The 24265-nt window shown below is 33.9% G+C and overlaps 1 protein-coding gene across 1 annotated transcript; it reads right to left on the reverse strand.

Annotated features, from left to right (window-relative positions):
• Window positions 1-9684: 9684 nt before the first annotated feature.
• On the reverse strand, window positions 9685-23116 carry LOC121407860 (syntaxin-16-like). The gene is made up of 9 exons (XM_041599092.1): window positions 22917-23116; window positions 20294-20385; window positions 19591-19643; window positions 18893-18999; window positions 16266-16428; window positions 15381-15496; window positions 14366-14509; window positions 12648-12728; window positions 9685-11953 (listed from the first exon to the last, which is right to left on the reverse strand). Exons 1-9 carry the CDS (start codon window positions 22995-22997, stop codon window positions 11849-11851), a joined length of 942 nt encoding a protein of 313 aa, XP_041455026.1. The 5' UTR covers window positions 22998-23116; the 3' UTR covers window positions 9685-11848.
• Window positions 23117-24265: the final 1149 nt, after the last annotated feature.

Here is a 24265-nt window from a genome sequence, read left to right on the forward strand (position 1 = left end):
CATTTTTGTGGAATGGAATATTCCATTGTAGGGGGATGCAAATATAACTTTTTAATTATTTTAACATTTGAAGGCTTAAGATTTCAATGTTTAGTTTAAAAACTCGTAAAGAGAGTCAAACTATTAAATTTATTTATCTAATGCATCACATTTATATTCATAAGACGTGATATCAGTGGGATATCATTATCTCAAGATATGTGTTCTCGAAAAGATTAGTGGTAGCAACCTCTGTCAGTGATCGTGAACAAACATTTTTTACTGTCTCACACCGTTTCCTGAAGTGTTACTTTATTTGAAATCAATGGAAATTATAATGTATTTGCATTTTCAAAGACAACGAATTAGCATTCGTTTTAGTTTACATACAGGTGATGATAGTGTTCAAGTTACATTTTCATGATTATGTCAGCTCGTTACGCATGTCTCATGCCTCGATTTCTGTTATGAGTTAGGCTTAGACAAGTATCTTTGATGAAAATTTTTGGCAAACGTATTCCCTCAGTTCGGATGCGTAGTCGACGGTAATCTTCAACCAACTGGTGTACAAGACTAATCCGCTATGTCTGGTATCCCAACTTTTCAATTGAATTGCTTCAAGAACGCGCGGAATATGAAATAAGAGATTAATGAATTGGGGAAAATTGAAATGAGCGATGTCCAGAGAATTTATAGAGTATGTACCATGGTATAGGCATAGACCCACGTATTAGACTTGAACCACATTTTGTTTTGTTTTTTTACTCACACTTCCAGTTTCGAGTATCCAAAGGGATCCAAAGTTCCTGACATGATCACTATATCCATTACCTAACTACTGTATTCGTGCGACCGACGGGTGATTTGTCGAATAACATCTTAATTTTCCTCCTAATATAATCGGTTTGTAGATTTGGGGTATAAATTTATTACCCTCAACAAGTTTGCACCACTGATCTCAAACCTGCCCCTGTAATCACAGAGTAGCAGACCAATAAGAAGAAAGAATATGGGCCTACCTCCGCTAATGCGAGTGTATACAGTTTCTTTGTTTTTCCTCATCTTCTCATCTTCAATCTTTTTGTTGGACACCTTAAACCGCACCACGCGCTCATCACGTCTCAGTCGATCATTAATCATGTAGCCTATGTTTAAATGAATACAGTATCATTGTATTTTTATATGAGCATGCCGATATCAAAACATCAAAAGACAAATGATATAAGCAAAGCGAGCTATTATATCTTCCATGATTATAATGATTATATAAGTGTATTTTATGTCACTCATCTCCCCCTTCTTCACCTTGAACTCACAGAGGCCTATAGGCTTATATAATTGATTTAGGCATATAATGTTGGAGAGGAATTGAATAGGGGAGTGTTATCTATCTGTTAAAAAAAGAAAATGAAGATATAAAATAAACAAAGGCCTGGAATGGGTGTGTTCAGAAAAACTTTTAATTCGATTTCTAACCAATTTCTCAAGAAAAAGCCTGATTTGAAACAATTAAGCTAATGGTGATCGACACACCTCCCTCGTCCCCTCCACCCTACTATTTTATTTAAAAAAGCCTTCGGGAATTTTGCAAGATTATACTATCTCTTCTATATAATGGTTACCCACTCATATGAATTAATTACATTTCGAATTGCTTTGATGTCTGCTTGTTCTCACTGCTTCTGTTTTTTCATGATCAAATGCCTTTAACAGGAGCGGATCCAGCTTTCGCCAATACCGGGGGGGGGGGGCACGGTGTAAAAATGGCAGAGGTAAAAATGGCAAAGGTAAAAATGGCAGAGGTAAAAATGGCATAGGTAAAAATTGCAGAGGTAAAAATGGAAGAGGGTAAATGGCAGAGGTAAAAATGGCAGAGGTAAAATCTCTGCCATATACGTCTGCCATTTTTACCTCTGCATACTCGGCACCTACGGGGGGGGGCGATATTTTCACATTATTCCCCATCGGTAATTAAAAGCTGATTTTATTTGTTCGCTTCTTTGAAGGGGTAGTCCTAACAGTGATTTCTTAGCTTTCTTATAAACAAGATAATCGTAGTCATGATACGATGGAATAATGCCAGCACGAATAGCGAGCTGAAATATTTGATAAACTTGCCTGAAAAGGGCTCTATCAAGGACTGTTTTGCAGTGACTCATGAAGACGATCCGTATCTCAACAATCAAATCATGCGCGCGAGGCGCGAATTAAGCGCAAACTAAAAATTTTCGACATCCGAACTGAAAACTGGATGTGCGAGCGGGAGAATCTTATAAGCATATTTCAAAATAAGCCGCCTTTCTCAATTTTCTCAACAATTTTCAATCGCCTTTCTCAACAATGCAAGCGCGAACTGTTTTTCTTTTTTATCTTTGTATCTTTTTTTAGACAGACCTATAGACGGTAACAGACGGGGGCATTGTTAGCTCCATGGTCCTAGGAAGCGGGCCCATGTCCATTTTGCAAATTACCTCCAATTTGTACTACCCCACCTTTTTAACTTTTCTAATTTCTCAGGATCAAAAAGACCTCCATTTTGTAGTGAAAACTTTTTTTTTTTTGCTTTTCAAATTTACTTTAGCACCCCCAGTAAAAAAAATCGTTCCCATGGCCCTGAAAACGGGACATTCTATGTTATCAAGAGAAAGATGGGTATCTTCAAATTTAAAGTATGTGAGCTCGAAGCGCGAGCTGAAAATGATATGCAAATCTGAAAAAAGAATGCAATTTTAGGTTTTGCAGGAGGTCATGAAAAGAATATGTATCTCATTCAAGAAATAGGCGTAATAAGAGAACGAAGTGTTATTTTATTCAGGTCTGAAAACAGGACATAATAGGCACTTTTTAAAATCATGAACAGGATGCTTGTGTCAAATTATTTATAACAATCAATGCGAGCCGAATATTTTGATAAAACTGTCATTAAATCAACGGATGAAAACATGATTTTAGTAGTTTGTTAGAATTTATATAGAAGTATACATGTGATATCCCACTAATCAAAATGTGAGCGTGCAGCGCTAGTTGATAAATTTGTCAATCAGAACTGAAAAGGGGTATTTTCGAGAACTTTATGGTACGCACGAAGATCAAAGGTACTTCACAATTTAAAAAATGCGAGTGTGTAGCGCGAACTGAAAAATTTTATATTCAAACATTAAAACGGAACATTTTTTTCTTTAAAAAAATTACTGAAAGCTTGGTGCCCGAGCTGAAATATGTTTTTATATTGACTTCAAAAGTAAACTAGATATTCTAAACTGCAGTGAAAATATGACATGAAATAATTAATATTTTCTAAGTTTTCCCCTCACCATATTTTATCAACTAGTTTTCCTCCTCTTAGTTTACGTCTTCTCTTTTTCTCCTCTTCTCTCCTTTTTTTCTTTTCTTTTGCGCTACCAATAGGGAGGCCGCGCCCCCTTTGGCTCCTAGATCCGTCTATGTTTAACTGAAAATTACGTTTCTAAAAATTACTTTGACATGTTTGAAAAAGAATATTTTTGAAAAATTTGATTAAAAAAATTGCTTTTCTTCAATTCTAAAATAACAAGATAACAACTTTTGTCCCCCCCCTTCCCTTCGTCCTCTTCCTCTTAGCTAATTCTACCCTTCTTCCTTTTCATCTCATCTAATTCTTCTCCTTCCTCCTCTACCTCTTCCAATCCTCTCCCATTTCCTCCTCCTCCCTCTTCTTCTTCTTTCTCTTTTTCTTCCCCCTTCTTCCTTTACTTCTATTTTCTTTTTTTTTTTCTCTTGTTCTACATCTTTTTTCTCCTTCGCATTCTCAGTTCCTTACCTTTCTTCTTCATATTCGAAGGCATTGTCTGTTACACCAAGGTTTGGGGTATATCAATTTTGTGAAAACTAGTTGTTGTCTAACGTGTTTAGACTTACTCGATGAAAGCAGAATGAAACTCTTTGAGAATTTTTTTTGTATACTGATTATTCGATTAACCCTACACATTTCTGTTTCATTCTCTCACTATATCTTCTAGCCTGCTCCTCTCTTCAATTATTTCACATTCACGTCAAGCTTCCAAAACAAACAATGAACATAGCAAGCTGTAGGATATTGGTATTAATTTAGTTTCTCCTTTATTCTATACTATGACAGTAATTTTCTTCATAACTTTCCATTTAACTTAATGGCATACCAGTTCCCCAAACTCAGTGTATAAATAACCTGTCAACCGTAATTAAAGCCAATGCACTATTAATCACATTTTCCAATATCCTTTAACTGTTATACACCTTACAAAATAATAATTTTTCAATTGTACTAATCTATGCACCCTCTTAAATCCCCAATTATTATAAGTTTTGCCTTTTAAGGAGGTAGGTCACAATATCACATAAAAAATTCTTTACTTTCCTCTCAATTACGTTTTTCTACTTCTTTTTCAGAAATGGTGTTCCTGAAGGTGCATAATATATTGTACTTATTCATCTAAAAAAATGTGCAAAGCTACAAATACATGATCTATAATCTACAGATGATGACCATTTAAAGGCAGGACTAGGATTATTCACCATTATTGACAAAGAGCGCTTAATATTGGTGATAACAATTGCAACTTTGCATGCTTTGAATATTGGTAATAGATGCTTTTATTTGCAACTTTGCACATTCTCATATGAATATCATTGCACGTTCAGAACCATCATATTTCGAGAGTGACCTTCAAAATTTGTGATGTGATATAAAAGTATAAAATGGAAATAATCAGATGAATCATGGACAGTTTATGATGAGGGGATACAACTTGCAGTGACCCTAATTTAGAAAAAATATGCCTTACAGAACCCGGGGCAGAGGACCATATTGACACTTCTTTTAGAAAGAAAAATCTCAGTTTTTTAGCAATCCCTTCACTGTAAAAATGCTGTTTAAAATTTTAACCGTCACTTTAACAACTATTGCTTAAACTTTTAAACAAGTTGTTTGAAAGAGATTAAACAATTATTTAAAAGTTTAAACAATTGATAAAGTGACAGGCTTCTTTGAAAAAGATTAAACAAGTTGTTTAAATGTGAAAGTGAAGGGCTTCAACAACAGGCTTAAAATTTGAAACATCGTTTTTACGGTGTAATACTACCCCAAGACAATGGATCATGACAGGGTGAAATGAGTTGACCCTCTCCCACATGCCACTGTACAATATCCACCATTCAAGACAGTCTATAGTTAATTATTCCATCCTGCATAAATCAAACAGAGTGGTTCAGACAGTAGTAGTTATCAATGAACAAGATCATGGATGATTGATAATGAGAAAGCAACCTGCAGAGGACCGGGTAGAATCCCCAGTTTTCCATGATTGAAAAAAACTAAGAACATATAGCATTGGGGGGAGAATGCAAGGAGTTATAATTTGTGGGGGCAAAAAAAAATAAACAAAGCAATATATCCAATAAAACAAAACCCTGCATTGACAGTATACCTAAATCAATTTTTTTTCCAGTTATTTAACTCATGTTTTGTATTTATATATGTCATTATCTCACTGAAGAAAACAGAATTTTAATGTTAAATTACTAAAGAATTCAGACATTGGTTCTTTAATTTAAAAGAAAATAAAAAAAAATGGGAACTATATCTAAAGGCTCCTCTAATGGACAGTATTATGCTGAACACTAACTCCTTACCAAAGGACTATAGAACATCTTCTTTGTTTTAAACCCAGGTTGAGGGGTTACAGACCACTTCTTTACCAACCAAACTATCATTACTCCTCTATTTAATGTATTTGGAAGTTCATCTGAACGTTGTATATTTAAGCTATTTCATTACATTCTTGACATACACATGGTTTTACATGCAACACAGTATTGCTAGATACAAAAAAAACTTACTTAAATTTCACATATTGTCATGCACATTAGATGTTCACATATTTGGATAAAGAATTCTTTCCTGAAATCAAAATGACACTTAGAATATGTTATTAATTGCATTCAGTTAATTTTTCAACGTTGAAGGCAATGTGATTTGTAATATTTGTTAGAATCCATTAAAAATCATATATTGTGGAAAGGACCTGAAATTTATGTCTTTGAAACAAAACATTAATCCTGTTAAAAATCAATTTTATACTGCATAAAATCAATAATGAATCTTATAATTTACATTGCAGATACATAACATTTAGAAATAATAATCAATTGACTGTTAACAATTTTGACTGGTTCTTAATCTATTTCTCATTCATTGTTTCTTGAAGAAATTTCAGGAAAATATCTTCATCTGATAAATTACCTTTACTACAGTACTTTTACCGCCAAAACGGAAAGCCCCCTTTTTATTTCAAGCTGTAGGTACTGACCGCAATAACGAACTAAAACATTTAACTGATCGCGCATCAATAAACATTTAGTATGTTCAACTTTCGTTCCATTTCACAGACAGACAATTAGTTCTTGAACTCTTCTTCAATTAAAAAGGAATGTCTCCATCATATTCATATAATTTAAATATTGAAACATAGAATATATGCATATAATAATTTACATAAATATACATAGTATATACAAACCGTTCACGAATTAAGTCAATCAAATAACCAGCGAAAGATAAAGAGACATTTCACAAAATTTATCATCATAAACAGATTTAACACACTACCTTCACAAAGAATCAAAGGCAAGATACATTAAATGAGCAATAACATTGTAATTATTAACTATCGATAATATTTAATCATGCAGTAATGTTATCATTTTTAATCACATTTCCAGACACCTTGTCTATACAAGGAATATATCAGCATTCACCTAATTAAAAAAAATGTGATTACCTACGTGATTAAAATTACATTTGGTCAATTTTCAAATATGAACTACTTTGAGGTAAAAGAAAAGTTCACCTGGACATAACAGGGTTTTAACCAGTTGACTACTAAATTTTGTAATTCCAATATATGTTTTGTACAAGTGCCAAGTGGTTCCAGTAGGCCATGGGTTAATAAAATCAATACCAGATACTTGATAATCATCAACTGAGTTTCACTGCCTCAACACAATCAACATCAACATACAATACAAAAAAGAGGGGGAAAAATATTCAATTCAGTATCAATTAAGTGAAAAGCACCTTTCAAACAATATCAACACAAGTAGGCATTTAGATTGAAGATTACCATGTCCTCAATCGAAAGAAGAAAATCAGTGATCATCATTTTTCTTAGAGCACAAACTTCAAACTGTGGAATAACAATCCTGTTTTTATCATGATTTAAGCAAGTTATTTTCATTATCAAATTAAGAAAATAAACTACCAAGTACTTATAATAAAACCCCCACACAAAACGCCTGCAAATAATATAAAAGAAATCTTAAAGGGACAGTTCTATTTTTAATTCAATGACCTATTCTAGAACTGAAAAGATAATTTTGCGATGGTAAACACTTATATATTTTTTGCTTATGACCATGATGAAGGCATATTTTTAACAAATGCAGTGATTTATGTTGAAGCACTGCTGCATAACTAAGAAAGAATCCCTTGAAAACTGAAATTTATGGCTTCTTTTCTTATTTTGTATAGAGTTGCTCACATTGCTCAAAAGATAATCAACTGTAGTTTACTAATTGGGTCTTAAAAATGATGTTCATTATGACTTAATTACATGAAAGTGAAAACAATCACGGTCTTGTTATGTAAAAAAAACAGGTTTCTTTCTTAAGCCTCCCACACACTTCACAATTTTCAAGCGAAACTCATGTTTTCGCATTAAATATGAAAGTTAGGCCATGGTCTGTGTCTGAACTAAAATTATGGGAAGCCGAAAATGATTAGAATTTGTTTACATGTACATTTCTCATGTTTTCTATGTTATTTATTAAAATAGTAGTCATGGTTTAAATGCTGTATGTGCTGATAAATTGACTCTACTGTTGAGATATATCAGACCTGCCAACCACTGGGAATGAAAAATTGAATTCTGTGATGAAAACCCCAGTATTTTTCCCGCCAAAAGTGTATTTCATTCAAAGTGCATGGCACACTCGCTCATCCCAACGTTCAAGCTGCATGCAAGCTAAAATGCACACTGCTCTTGCAGATGAAAAAAAAAACACATTGAAACATGATTCAGCCCCCCTTATGATCTCGGCCATCGATCGCGACGTAAATTGGCAAACCCGTTACCCATGGCATTATCTACAAAACTATAACATCAAATTCTGCAAAAAATCTCATGTCTCATTAATTATGCTAATTCATGCATAAAATCATAAGTTTGCTCTAATTAATAAAATAATGCCCCTGAAATGCTAATTTTTGTTTCACATACTCTAGATAGGCATCTGATCAAATTGATTTTAAAAAAATTTCAAAATCACATTTATTTTCTTATGTATTCTATTGTTTTCTAATTTTTTTATGTATTTCTTTGTTTTTTTACTTTTTGTTTTTTATTGTTTTTTTCAATGGAAATTGTCAGGGAATTTATTTTGACCATAAAAAAGATAAAATTGATTGATTTTAAGCAGTAAAAGGAAAAATAATGATACATTTATGAATTTTGGCTAAGAACACTATTTGCATTGGATTTGTACACAAATTCACGTTTTTGAGTAATTTTTGGTCTGCATGCACTTACGAAATGTTGCGTAATTTTGGAACCGCGTACCCGGGGGTCACAATTTTGGTCTCAAAAGTTGCGCGAGACTTGAAAGTAAAATGTCAGCGAGCGACGCGGTCAAAAAATTTCGCGCGGCGGATTTATCGCGAAAAATGTCGAGGGGGGGCTGAATCAGCCCCCCAGTCTTTTTAGGGTTAACAAAATTATTGAAATAACAAAATTATTGAAATTACAATGATCTAATAACCATATTTGTGTAATTTATATGAAATAGAGACATATAGGGATGATTTTTCTTCAAAAATTACGATTTCGTAAAAAAAGAAAAAAAAATTTAAAAAGAAAAAACATACTGCCGTATTTTGGTTGCAAAAATATACTAAAATACGCCCAGTACGTACTGTTGGCAGGTCTGATATATGTGTCACATTTTGCCGCTCATAGTTTAACCATAACTTTAGACCAGAGTTTAAAACAAACCTTAGTGTGACAGCGGAATACGACCATAGTATATAAATGGACACACTAAAAGTCATAGAAATACAATGAACATCATTTTGAGAGATCCACCATGTGTTGATGAACAATATCTCGACTGTGAATTCAAACTTTGTTTGTCTAGTAACCTTGTTTACTTGTATTAATATCATTTGAAAATCATATCACTCCTCTAGACTCACTGTTAAAAAGAAATATTGTAATATAAGATCATATTCTTATCTTCATAATCCCTTCATATTCAAGTATTTATTCACGTTTAAACTACAAAATATCCCTAAATTGCTGTTCCCTAGATTTAAGCTGTGGACATTCTGTTGTTTCTGAATTATAATGTTCTATCAAATAATAAACTGGTGAATACAAATGGCAATTGAAGATGAGAATACAAAATAACTCATTTTTTGTTATTTGAATCAAACAAAACCTCTTATTCTAGCACACCAAACTGTGGGTTTACATTCACTGTATCTACCAGTAGTCTCAGAGAGTCTATGTAATCAGTTAAAACACTTAGGGGTGTTGCAAGAAAATATTTGCAATCAATTGGAAATATTCTGCTGCAATTTTACAATTGATAGATCAATTAAAACTGTAGCAAATCAGATTACACTCCTTGTTTCAAGAAGCAGATGAGCAATCAATCACAAATTTGCAATTAATTGCAAGACCAATGATTGATTTCAGGAACCTAAAATTGATCAAAAGTTTCTTGCAACACCCCAGTAGTCTAATTCCCAGATAGACAAATTTTCACTTTATGTAACAGTTATTTTGCACTCTGTCAAATGAAAGTATTGATTCATTAAGAGTTCATCTGATATAGACAAACGGTGTTAGACCCAGTGATTAGACAAAATGGTAAAGCCCAAGTGGAAATTAGACAGAAAGGTAAATGAGCTGATTAGACCAATTGATTAGTAGACTGGCTGTAGACAGAGTTGGATTAGACCAAATGGAAAGTAGGCGAAATAGGTGTAGACCAATTGGCAGTTTAACAAGAAAAAAAAAATACTTTTCATAACTGGATATAACAAACAGCCTTCGTGTCTTGCAATTACAAAAAATGACCTTTTCTTTGTTGCCTCATGTCTACTAATCTTGTTTCCTTGTATGAATATATCAATGGAAAATCTTAAGGCTCATCTCGATACTTTGGTAATAAGAAAGATTGCAATAAAGAAACAATCTATAATTTCCATGGCCTATATAAAGGGAGCATGCTGTTGTAGAGGTGGGCATTACAGAATAAATCTACAGAATTTGGTCATTTTTAATTTCAGGGAGAAGTATTTATTGTGACTACAGATGAGGGAAAACTATCACTTTCATAGTTCAGATATTACAATGATGGTTACAAAACATCAATACCTATTCACTTGATTATATTAGTATCATTTCAGATAGATTGCTACACTGTAAAAAAATCTAATTTCTATATCATATTATTATGAAACAAGTTAGACATGCCATTCTCACTTGGGACCCAGATAACACTATGTCTTGTAGGTAAGTCAACCTGCCATATAATTGTGATTACTTGATGATTGATATAAATGAACCCACTTTTTTTTACAATTTAAGTGCTGATGATGACAAAAAGACAAGTACAACATTAATACCAACTTATTTGCTATTAAGGCAAACAAGTGTCGAAACCACATCAACTTTGGTTGCTATGGTGATAATACAAATATTTTGCCCTACTTCTTCCACTGATAATGATGAATTATGATGGGTAATGATTGCATCTAATTTCAGTTCCCATCATTCTGAGAAGACATAGTAACTCGGCAAGTTGATTGCTATGACAACGATATGACGAATGCCAAAAAAATTCTGAAGTCACCTCAACTTTGTAGTTATGTGATGACACTAGTATATTATCTCAACTAAGTTGCTATGGTAAAAAGTGATGTAACTGAACTGTAACAACTTAGTTGTTACAATGGTAGCATGTCATCTCTACTTTGTTATGATAGAAAGAAATGTTGTCTCAACTTGGTTGCCAAGATGACACAAGTAGGATAGCTTGTTGGCTCAACATAGATACCATTGTCAAAAGTTATGTTGCGCCAACTAAAATTAATTAAATTAATTAAATTCAATTAAGATAATAAAAATTTAGAAATGTGTCATCTAATAGTTGTTACAATTTCATTCAATGTTGTCTAAACCTGGTTGAATGAGAAGCAGGGTAGGATATAATTTTTATATTTTAGGGCTATCTTTTTCTTGACATTGGGGCATTTGCAGAATTTTTGGGGCTATTTCTTTCATTTTCAGGGCTAGGTTTAAGGGGTGACAAGCAATTATGCAGTAAAAGCAAATATCATTATTCTGCCATCGTTAGAATAACGATTTTCTAAATAATCTTGTGTGTGACAGATCTTGGGTTAACTCCCAAAGATTGGTCGCCCCAAAGCAGGTATTTTTGAGGAATTTTAGGGATGATTCGGGGTAACAAGAGGGCAAAATCTTCCGCCCCCCTCATGTATTACCTATGCTGATAAGTAGGCCTACTGATAAGAAGAGATGCCATTTCTTCAAGTTCACAGTTTTGACGATATATGAAGTGATGTAATCTTGATTTGGCTGGCTTCTTTGAGAATAAAATAAGATCTCAAGTTGGTCCTAATATGACTACAACATCGATTTCATCTCATTGTAGTTATTTTGGCAATACAATGAAACAAACTTTCATCTCTACTCTGTCGCCATGGTGATGCACAGATTAGCGATGTCATCTTAATTTGGTTGCTATGGTGATACTATAATCAGCGATGTCATCTTAACTTGGTTGCTATGAAGATGATGATTAGAATGATAACAATGACAAAGAGGATGACGATTACAAGCATTTTCCTGTTCTTCTTTTGATACTTCTCAGCCTGTAAAGATAGAATAAAAGGACAATTCTAAGGTGGTACTCCATTTGAATTTAAACAATGGACGATCAACATCAATAAGCTTCTTTTACCAAGCATATAGGACAAACATACATCCTATAAAACGAACCTTTTTAGGGAAATTTCAGTTTGGTTTGAGTGAAGATTTAAGCATCCTTTCAGAATTAAACATTTTCAGATCATCAAAAGAGTTATTATTACACGGTTTTCAGATATAACGTCAGAATAAATTATCAAATTATAAAGTCACAAAGTTTCAAAGTCCAATCTCTTGGGATAACAGAAATCTATTGAAATTATAAAAGGTAAAGACACATATTTTGCATAATCTTAATTTATAAATTAATACAGTTTAGTGCAAAGTAAATGTTATTACAGCTAAGTTAAGAAAATCAATTTCAGTAGGAAAATAACCACAGCAATTGTATGTGTACTAATACATTTTTTTAATGAGAAAATGATTTGTTGCCCTTTTTTTAAATATATAATTTTTTTTTCAACTCTTGAAAATAATTCTGCAGTTTTTTAATTATATATTTTCAGAATTATTATTTTCTAATTTTAAAAATGTTTTTGTAAAAACTTGTAAACAATGCAATTGTGCAAAAAATATACTCTCTTCTAATGAAATTGAACTATTTTAGAAGTTCGAGAATAGTTATGGTTAAAATCTTACCTTTTGTAGTTGTTTGAGACCTTCTTCCACTTTAACAGTTGATTTCTCTATGTTATAATCTATCCTGTCCAAGACTGTGCCCTGATAAATGGAAAAATAGCAATGTTGTGAATATTTACTGATGTATCATTATGATTATGCAAATACTAGCAATATCTCTATTTTCTACATCTTTATCAAGATTCACTTCAAAGAGTTGGAAGCTAGGTTTAGGTTGTGATGTTTTGCTGAACTTCAAAACCATTTCAAACACTGATAAGATTCCAAACCCTTTGATCAGATATCAATCTTCATTATTCAGCTTCCAAGAAGATCCAAGATCAGATCATATCAAAATGGATCACATGACTTTCTATGTGGATACTAACAAGACTATATAGAACAACATATCCATGTATATTCACATTGGTCATCAATTGATATATAACTATTCTACTATTACTATTCTTTGTCATTTGCATTGTTGCACATCTCCCTATAAATGGTAATGAATATACAGATGTCAGATTTCACCTTAACTACATATAAAGAGAGGTAGAAAAACAAAAGGTGGTTAAAACAACCAATCGACATCAGTTTAATTCACATAAATATCTTAATTTGATTAAAAGGCTGATTTTTTATAGGAATCTTATTCATCTATTTGCTAACTTATGCTGAGGGGATTTTGCCTAAAATTATATTTTATAATAACCAGAACATAAAATATGCTAATGGAATCTACTGAATTCATAAAGTGGGGGTGTCATACTGCATATAACAGGAACACTTGAAGGCATATATCATGAAAAAGAAAAAAAACAAAGTTTGGTAAAATAAAAGCCAATAAATTAATAATACCTTAACAGCTTATGTGAATGAATAACCTTCCACAGATGAAAGAATTATTCTTGCAGATTTCTCTGATAATTTCATTAACATTTAAGATGGATTTATGATTTGACCAATTCATGGTAATCACATACTAGTATATCCTAGGGTGACTCACATCAAAGTCAGTGAGGGCCATCTCCACTCACAATCTTAACCAGCATTTACTACAGTAAATCTAAGCAATTTCACGGGACTTTATTGCGAGATAGAAGTCTCATCAAACAACTTTGAAACCAAAGTTGAGAACACCATACAAGCATCTACCATAATTTGTAAACAAATTTTCCGGCATTACTCCTATGTGTTTAAGATCGCATGCTCGATCTGTAATGAAAATCGTAAGTCAGAAAAAAATTGGAACCAGTGGTATTCAATCCTGCCATCTAATGCTTGCCGGGCAGCGACTCAACCACCAGGCTAATCTGGTTCACGACTAAGTCACGATGAACTGACTTATGATTTTCATTACAGATTGAGCATGCAATCTTCAACACATAGGAGTAATGCCAGAAAATTTGTTTACAAATTTCAATTTCTTCCTATTGAAGCCTCTTTATTTACTAAGTATCTACCATCTAGAGCATTTTTAGACATCGTTTCATGAGACAAAGTCCTGCAAACATGGATAGTTTTTGTGGTAATTTGTACACAGATTCAAAGAAAGGAATGTGGCTTTAGTCATGAATTCCTATAGGAATGGGGTTTCCTATGGTTATAGCCACTATCACAATTTACATCGATCATCCACCATACAAGTGGCATCTTCAACAATTCTTTTTTTACTGATCTTAAGAAAGAGGTTGACAATTTTGAAATGTGGTAACTTTCTGTCATTCTTTCCTTACTTGTTCCACCACCATATTAGCCAAATCTCTGAAGATTTCATTAAGGTCTGATATCGACTGGACTATATGCGACACTTCCTTCTCTCTCTGCTCGATAAGCTGTGTGTTCTGTTCCACTTCCTGCATTTGGGCATCTGTGAAACCCTGTTATAAATAAAATGGAAACAAAGGAATAGTAAAAGCAAGGGATGCCTTGGATAATCAAGATCAAATATAAATGAGATGAACTGTGTAATGTATATGGTGAAAACACAGTATTAGCAGACAATAATAAAGCATTATCATTATTAGAATCATCATTATCATCATTGATAGTAGTATCACTATCACTGATAACAATTTTTTAATAATAATAATAATAACAATAATACACAGTTCTTGTATAGCGCATATCACAATTAATGTCTCTATGCGCTTCCAAAGGACTTGGATATTATTATCCCAGCTGTAGCTTGGCAGCCATAAATACAGCACACACGCATTTCAAGGAATAAATTCCTGCCAGGTACCCATTCACCTCACCTGGGTTGAGTGCAGCACAATGTGGGTAAATTTCTTGCCGAAGGAAATTACGCCAAGGCTTGGATTCAAACCCACAACCCTCTGTTTCAATGTCCGTAGACTAATCCACTGGGATTCAAACCCACAACGCTCCACATTTTTTAATAACTTTTTTTTTCCATTTCATTTATTATCTAACAATTCTTATATTAGTAATAGCAGTAGAGGTAGCAACAATTGTGGTAGTATTAGAAGTATAAGTAGCAGCAGCAGTAAAAGTAGTAATATTGACAAAAGAATGATTTCTTTCTTACAAGTCTACCAATTAAGTGCAAATCAGTAACATGTTTATTATAGCAGATATAAGAAAAAAAAAGGGGGAACATCTGTTTTTAAACACCCAAATGATATTCAAAAGGCACACTGGTATAATTTAAACTCTGAATGTATTACCATATCAACATATAGCCGTTGATAATGAAACCCAAATGGACTGTATATATATATTACTAACCCTGTCATATAGTAAATCATCCTCCATGTCCTCTTCAATCATGATTGCACTGCTGGAATTTAAATTGATGTTGCTCTCAAAGAATTCTTTAGACCGCTCTTCTCTTCCTTTCAATCCTATCAAGACAAGTGAACAAGGAGAATGGTATAAAAGATGAGAAATATTCGTTAACGATACAAGAATAATCTTCATCCTCTCTCTTCATATCAGTTTTGCATACATTCATTAGCAAATCAATAAGTGTGATCACACGCAAAGAGTGAGTAAGAGGAAAGTGACCAAAAAGAATCTGTTGAGTCTTCAATAACAGTCATAGGACTATTTCTTCTATCATACATGAAGGTTCTTCAAGAGGCTCTTGATTATCCACACTGAAGACATGATTGAGGATAACAGAACTACCTCACCTTTTAACATGATAATGATTATTAGAGTAAACAAATATTTCAAAAATCACTCATTAAGAGATTTGTTATACATGTAACCAAATTCAACTTGAAAATGAATTCTTCTCCAAAGGTGAATTCTGGAAAAAAAAATGGCTAGTAGACAAAGAACAATCTCATCTGGGGCCTGTCTTACAAAGAGTTGCGAGTTGGGCAATTCCATAAAATGATAAACTTTATTGTACATCCAACCCCCTTTTATCTCCATTCTACTTTACTTCCTCATAGAAGGGCACATAGGCACCCTGATTGACATGGCAAAAATAGTTAGGCCATTTTCCTCTTTCTTTCAGAATTCAAATTGAAATTAAAGCATGGTGCTTACGGTCCAGTCATTCTCATTTAATTTATTTTGCCTGAGAACGAGCTGTATGTCTTCTGCCTATACTTTGCTCATCAAGGGAAAATTATTGTTAGCAGGGCTGACAGTGTTACTTACGTTTTAAATACGCAGACTGGCTTTTCCTGAATTGAATAGAAAGGTCTTGAAGACTGCCAGCAAGCGAATTGACAATATTCTGTGTGACTTTTCTCTCTTGTCTCGATGATAACCTAGCTTTGGCCGTTATGGATTGGATAGACCTTTGGCATCTGTGAAACATCTAAGGATTTTTTATAATCCGGGAAAAGACAGAAATACATCGGAATAGTTTGTTAGTTTGACTAAAATTCTAATGACAAGTGTATAATCAATGTCAGAAGTGGTTTACGGTATGCCATGTAGTGAGTAATAATAATAATGATATATACTGATTTATATAGCACAGAAACTATGTGCATATAGTCTACTGCGCTGCAATTAAGAGCTGGTGAAATGCTTGAGAACAAAATTAGAAAAGGGGGTAAAGAAATGTATGGGAATTATTTGAACAGGTTTTCAATTTAAGTTTGAATGTTTCTACTGATGGACAGGATCTTGTTACATACGGCAAACCATTCCATAATTTTTCATAGTACTAGAAGAACTATGAAAAGAGGATAGAGATTAAAGTGAAATGGAGAGGCAAGATGTGGAAGGATGGAAAATAGAATTTTCTTTTTCTGAAATGAGGGTAGTTCTCTATGGACTGTAAACCATGAAAGGTGAGAGGCTTGAATAGATGGAGAAATAAGAGAAAGCTGGCTTGAGTGGACGACTGGAAATGCAGAGCAGAAGACTCTACGTTCTTGGCAGGCCGGCTGTCCGTCTTCAGGAGTCCACTCCTCAACAAGACCAAATTTGTATATATATGGAACCAACTTCCCCTTGCAATTAGAATGGCCTAATCTGTACCTGCTTTCCAAACACTATACTACTGAGGATATATCTGTGAAGGGAAAGAAGCATGCAGACCTTAATTTGGGTGTGTACTATAAGAGACAGGAGTAACCAAAACGCAGTAGAGAATATCTATATAGTGGCTGCGCTATACAAATTTATCATACTATCATTGTTATTAATAAAATTGAAAGAAACACAGAACAGTAGGGGAAGGTGGGGTAAGTTGTGACAGTTTTTGCTTTTTGCATGTTAGAATTGATATGATTAATAATCTTGTCGAAATAAGTACCTTGCCTTGAAATTTGATTCTTCTGAAATATTTTCCACCTATATATAACTTTCTATCCCCACACTGAAAGTCATCGTGACCTTTGAAAAAAACGATGTCAAATGGCTCAACTTGCCCCATATATGGGGTAAGTTTGAGCCATCTTCTGGGGTAAGTTGAGCCACAAAAACTATGTACAAAATGTATGAGGGGAGAACCAGCATGTCAATTTTTTGTTTAAAGTCTTTTCACTTGCTAATTCTCTATAAATACTAACATCCTTTAAAAGGAAAAGAGCAGTCATGTAAATTTGCTCCTTTCAGCCAGCATTTCAATCGATTTTTATGGTTTGTTTGTTTTTTAAGATACATTACCACAGGAATTACCATGGCTCAACTTGCCCCATGCTGTTTGGCTCAACTTACCCCAGTCCGAACTTAGTGCAATAATTTTGTATCCACACATTTATTATGCATCCATCATATAAAAGACTATGACAAGAATGAAGATCCATACCTGGACTAATAATGTTGTTATCATGTCTTTATTATATTTAAAGACGTGTGTGTTTATAAAGCACTTATCTATTTCACACTCTTTTTTACTTTTTTGGCTGAAATTCATATTTTTCCCTCTAAAAAACTACTTTTTGTTTCAAAGTTGAAAACAATATGGTGGAGTTAGGGGTTATGCTATGGGTCATCAATACATGACACCACCACAATGTCTGACTCATTCATTATTGGCCTGGGGCTGGTGGCTCAACTTGCCCCTATGCTCAACTTACCCCACCTTCCCCTAATTAATGACATTAAAGGGGAATGAAACCTTTGGAACAAATAGGCTTGTGTAGAAACAGAAAAATCAAAGAATAAGAATAAAGAAAGTTTGAGAAAAATCGGACAAATAGTGAGAAAGTTATGAGCATTTGAATATTGCAATCACTAATGCTATGGAGATCCTCACATTGGCAATGCGACAAGGATATGTGATGTCACTGATGAACAACTTTCCCTTTGGTGGACTATAAAATACCCTCAAAATGTCTCTTTTTGCTTTTTCTTATGATGATACAAACTCTTTATCCATGATGTATTCTTAAAAAAATATGTATTACATTCCCTCATGTAGACAGAACACATGATTTATGGATAGATGTGATAAAAGAGGCAATTCTAGTGAAATATATACTAAAGTAATGGGAGAGTTGTTCACAAGTGACATCACACATCTTTGTCACATTGCCAATTTGCTATCTCCATAGCATTAGTGATCGCAATATTCAAATGCTCATAACTTTCTCATTATTTGTCCGATTTTTCTCAAACTTTCGTTGATCTGTTTCTTTGATTTTTCTGTTTTCACACAAGCTATCTTGTTCCAATGGTTTCATTCTCCTTTAAGGTATATAACCTGAAAGGCCCTGAGTTTTAAAATGCACACTTCCCCTTCACTTGTACTAAACAAAAGAAGAAGGGGGGGAGAACATAAAAAATTAAAAGAGATGGTGAGAAAGAGTGTGGTACAGTATTCTTACTTGAGTAATTTCTTGAGTGGCAATTTCAATGGCGTGTTCCTCTTCCATGTTATCATCTAATGTAGGTCTGTTCAGGTATCTATCATGTAATGATGATAATTCCTTCACTGCAATACATGGTTGAAAACACACATATATGGTTAGTTGATATGCCATATTCAGTGGATGTAAAAAGAAAGAAAAACACAAACAATATCACAGTACAGTAACTGGTTTCTGGATTGTAAAAATATAGACTGGAAAATACTGGAACAGATGAAGCAAACATTTACAACAAAAAATCAAGGCAAAGAATATCCAATCGTATCAGTAACAGGCATAATCAGCTTTGACATCAAGGAATATATATATATATTTTTTCCAGAATACTTTTTCTTTCCTCGTTATTCCCTTTTACTGGGAGATAGAGAATTCTGAATAGAACTTAAACATAAAGGGTGATGGTGGGGGGGGGGGTAAAACTCGGCATCTTCGCTACATCACGCTAGCGTCCCTACACCTCCCCCACTTGTGTACTTTAATTATCTCTAATGGGATGGAAATGACACCGTATGAATTGCATTTATTATTAACATTTACTATCACCATACATTAATATGAAAGAAAAAGGCATTTATTTATCTGTACCCTTGATGATTCAAGTAAATCTATTCCCTATACCTCTGATTGAGTATGTCCTATTCCTATTCAATACTCACTTTTTTGCTGTATTCTCGTGATGTCATATTGAATTTCTTCTGTACTATTAACCCTGCATAGGAAATATAAAAAAAAATAGGAAAATTACATGCATTCACATAAAAAGATATACATTTCTTACAGGAAAGCTCACAAATCATCAAGCCTCCCTCAAATGCTGCCGAGTTTCCAAAGTCATCTTTCTAGGCCTTCAACTCAAATCTTCCATTGATACTCTGAAATCTCAGCGCATCCTTCATGTAGCCGGTATATCCCTCACCTGCGAACGCATCGTGTACACCCGCCGACAACTCATGTTGTATGGAGTTTACAACTCCTAACCCCCCCCAAGTAAACTTTTTTCATTCTACATCATTTTGAACAACAAAAAATAAACACATAGATTCTATGAATAAATAAATAAATAATAAACTAGCTCAACAATGACGCTGATAAGAATAATAATGATAAAAATGAAAATTGCAAGTGTTGATGACCATAACAATGATGATAATGATATAATTTCACAAATGCATAACAAATACACATGTATACTATTGTATAATCATGATTTTAATGCTTTGTTATATTTGGCAATTTCTTGAGTTTGTATGCTTTTAATGGAAGTGATGTAAATACCAATAAATCTGTAATGACGATGATTATCTTTTGTTACTTTTGGATAACATCTTTATACCTTACAAGGTAATGTATGTGGCTTACCATTCTGGTGGAATGTTGAGTTTAGTAGCACCTACGCTTGCATCAGGATCAGTTGATATACTGTTCACCAGTGCCATCCTATCATCATGAACCTGGAGCAATCAAACAAAAATAAAATGCAACGGTCAAAATTCAACTACAGTCTAGTTTACTAATTTAATAACAAGAGTGTATCTAAGGTGAGCACATAATATGCCCGCCTGTAATGCAGAATCATATATTGGATAATGTATGACTGCAAAAAATATCTAGCATTTATTCAATAGATGAAGAGAAAATGAGCAAAAAAAAAATCCAAACATCTCGACGTTTCGATCTCAGTTGCAGGTGTGCGATAACTAAATAAACCTAAACCTGGTGAGTCTTTATTTCTTTTTATAAAACGGGTTCAAGGATGTAGCCAATGGAGAGTGCGTATTCAAGTCACGTGTTCATGCTTTAATTACGCGCAACCTTCCAGTCGTGCATTTTTCGTGCAGCACTGTGCATTTTTTGTGCAGCACTGTGCAATTTTTGTGCAGCATTAGTTCCAATAGCACGTAAAAACTGATACGCGTTCAGTAAAGAGGCTGGCTAGGATTTTGATGCGCTTACTTAGGCGCGCATAGTAGATACGCCTGTGATGTCATAATTGACAGTCTTGTGATCTCTTCGTCTGTGCGATCGTACACAAGTTGGAGGGATTTGAACAAGATTTCCATGAAAAATTCATTTTGCCGACCCGTTTTATAAAACAATTAATGCACATTTTAAGATTCGTGATGTTAGTGACGATGCGAGCAACTCTCGGGCATTCACAATATTATGCAAAAGCACTCGGCGCAAGCGCCTCTTGCTTTCGCATAATTGTAAATACCCTCGAGTGTGCTGCATCGTCATAACACGCTCATAAATGTGCATTAATTGTATAATATCAATCACATTTTTATATTGGACCCGAATCTCTTCCCCAATTTTCTGTGATTTTCTCCAGCTATAATATGCTGCAAAAGAGAAAACATAATGCATACTCTAGATTTTAGGATTCAAAGAGGAAGAAAGGAAAAATCATTGTTTAATATCTGGGTTTGTTATGCATAATTTAGTTACTTTACAATTATGAGTGTGTGTCTATTTGTTGTAGATCAAAGTAAAAAAGTCCACACAATGCGGGAATAATACAATTCATTTATCCTCTTTCAATCATTTCATATTAACAATGATAGTACAATATATATTTTACCACAAATCAATTTGCAAGGTATAATAACAGCAAACAAGGTTTACTAACAAGATGTACAAAGTAAAAGTAACTTAGTGGTAGTGGCTGCAGAATTAATATTTTAGAAGTTGTTTCATTCATTGACATTAGTGCTGTTGTAGGGAACACAAATCCATGTCGACATGTCGCATAAAAATTAATACCGACGTCGACAATGATTGTCGACATGGAAAAGGGACCATAATTTAGGCTCCCTAACAGTAACATTCATTCGATCTTGGCACATAACAATCTCTCAAATGTATTCACCTTGACACGAGTGATATCCCCACACTAGACCTATACAGGCTCAGTTCAGGAAAACATATTTTGACTAAGCTAGAGTGAATTTACTTCCAAAATTGCTGATTTAATCTACATTTATTCTGGAGAATCAAGTTTTTGTACCACGATCTGGTCTCGAAAGCATTGCGCAATCACACTCAGAGTCAATTTGAGAATCACCAATTGCAACAGTGATAGTTGCATATTTAATACTGGTACACATGTGCTGCAAACGCAAGCTCCTCAAATTGACAATAAAAATAATAAAAATCGATCAATAATTTCAGTACCACTTCTGCCGCAATCCAAACGAAGGAAGGACGTTTTCTGTGACTTTGTGAAATGAAGTAAGCACTCAATTACAGCAGTCACAACTTCAAAGAAAATATTTGTTCGCTGTTGCTCACGTCTATGTGAAAAGTAATGCATTGAGGAGCAGCGTATTATCAATGCATCGATAATTGCATGGGTATGGTGAATGTGAATGCTGCTCGCTGGCACGAAGCAGAGATCAGATGATCGTCGGGCTAGGGCCCCGCACCGACATATTTTCTGCTGTCGCGCAGCTCACAGGCATTCTTTAATGCGCTGCTAAAATTGCGCCAATTTAAGGATAAATGTTTCTAACTTTTACAGGTAAACTTTACATTTGTAACTTAGGCTAGACCCCTTTTTATTTCATGTTTACACGTCGATGTGGGTGCGTGCATGTCGACATGTCGGAAACATTGAAAATCCTTTGTATGTCGACATCGATCAATGTCGAATATGAGTCCTATCGACAAGAGCACTATTAATTCAATGACATTCATTGATGTTTTTCTTTTTGGCAAATTTAGGGCCACCAAGTCAACTGTCAAGTTAATATGTGGAGCCTTGAATTGAAATAACAATTTAGAGATATGTTTTTTATAGGAGCGTGTCGAAGCAGGAAGATAACAAGTCTTAAAGACAAATGCGATTTTCACAATACCGGCCGTGCAGCTGGAGAGCCAGCCACCGCACCGGTCACCTTCGCGACTGATCCTACCCGACAGGCCCGGGCAATTTATGATTGTGAGCGTTCGGTAAAACATTTGGGTATCTACCGGTACTTACATGGTCCGAATATATGTGTCTACTCTGCGCTGCATTGTTTCTCATTAGTATGAAAACTTCTGTTAGACTTCTGGAAGCCATTGTGATGTGTTTCCTCTCTCAAAATTTGATCAGACCTGTTCAAAAGAAGAAAAATTTATGGATTTATTGTTGTTCCACGTAAACCATATTGACAGGTTTCAAGTAATTGTACTTTCATCAACGTAGAGGGCGGGTGACGTTAAAGGGGAAGTTCACCCTGCCCTGACAAAAATAGGAGAAAAATAATATTAAGAAATAATAATTTTAAAAAAATTTGAGAAAAATCAATCAAAGAATAAAAAAGTAATTAGAATTTTCATCGTTGGATCATATGCGAGCAGCTTTCCTACATATCGTATGGTAAAAAATCAAAGAAATGTCATTTTTTCAAAATACTGTACCTTTGGTATATATCAATATTGTTAAATCATTTCACACCCATAGGCGGATCCAATGGGGGGGGGGGGGGTGAGGCCACCCTCCCTATTGGAGGAGTAAAAAAGACAAAAGATGCGAAGAAAGAAAGAAAAAAAGGGAAGAGGGGAGGGGAAAAGAGGAAAAATAAGAAGAGGAAGACGAATGAATTAAAATAAGGTGACAGGAAGACTTGGAAAATAAAAATTTCGCGCTCGCATTAATATATATCAACCTCTGCATCCTATTCATGATTACAAAAGTGCTTAAAATAACCAGTTTTCAGGCCCTAATATCAATTAAGTTCTCGCTCTCAATAGGCTTATTAGATTAATAAATAAGATAATGACACTGAATCCCTATAAATTGTCCCCCTTTTCAGAAAGGAATATGTTCGACCAAGTTTCATCTTCTGCATAGGAAGAGGAATAGGTATTAAGATAGCCATCATTTTCATATGACGACAAAATATCCTTAGAATGTCCTGGTCCTAGGTCAAAATAATAATAAAATAATATCATCTCACGATTCGTGCTTGGCATCATTTATTAAGCTATTTATGAAGTGCAATCCACATCCACTTCACAATTTTCATACACGTACAAAGCATGAAATTATAGTATTAAACCTTTTCAGATCAGAATATCAAATATTTTAAGAATTCCACGATGTTATTTTATTTTAATGCCCTTTCAGTTAATGATTGTTTGCAAAAATAATGTACTGATACATAGATACTGTTACGAACTTATTATTTTTTTGTATGTGTGTATGAATTAGGTAGAGAAATAATTTTATGCTTAGGGGCTTACCTCCCCCTCCATTTTACTAAAAAAACATCTGATGCAGCTTAACTTTTTTTATTATGTTTATCAAATCGATCTATAGGCCTAATCATCATTATGACATTATGT

This window comes from Lytechinus variegatus, chromosome 2 (genome assembly GCF_018143015.1).
Source record: "Lytechinus variegatus isolate NC3 chromosome 2, Lvar_3.0, whole genome shotgun sequence".
Taxonomy (NCBI): Eukaryota; Metazoa; Echinodermata; class Echinoidea; order Temnopleuroida; family Toxopneustidae; genus Lytechinus; species Lytechinus variegatus.

What these genes read in the sequence shown, in the direction of transcription:
- LOC121407860 (XM_041599092.1), bottom strand. Translation starts at nt 22,997, where the DNA reads ATGGCTTCCAGAAGTCTAACAGAAGTTTTCATACTAATGAGAAACAAT. An exon ending in ATGATTTACTATATGACAGG is followed by an intron (nt 14,510 to 15,380) that starts GTTAGTAATATA and finishes TATTTATAACAG; the next exon opens with GGTTTCACAGATGCCCAAAT. An exon ending in CTAATATGGTGGTGGAACAA is followed by an intron (nt 12,729 to 14,365) that starts GTAAGGAAAGAA and finishes TCCATTTATCAG; the next exon opens with GGCACAGTCTTGGACAGGAT.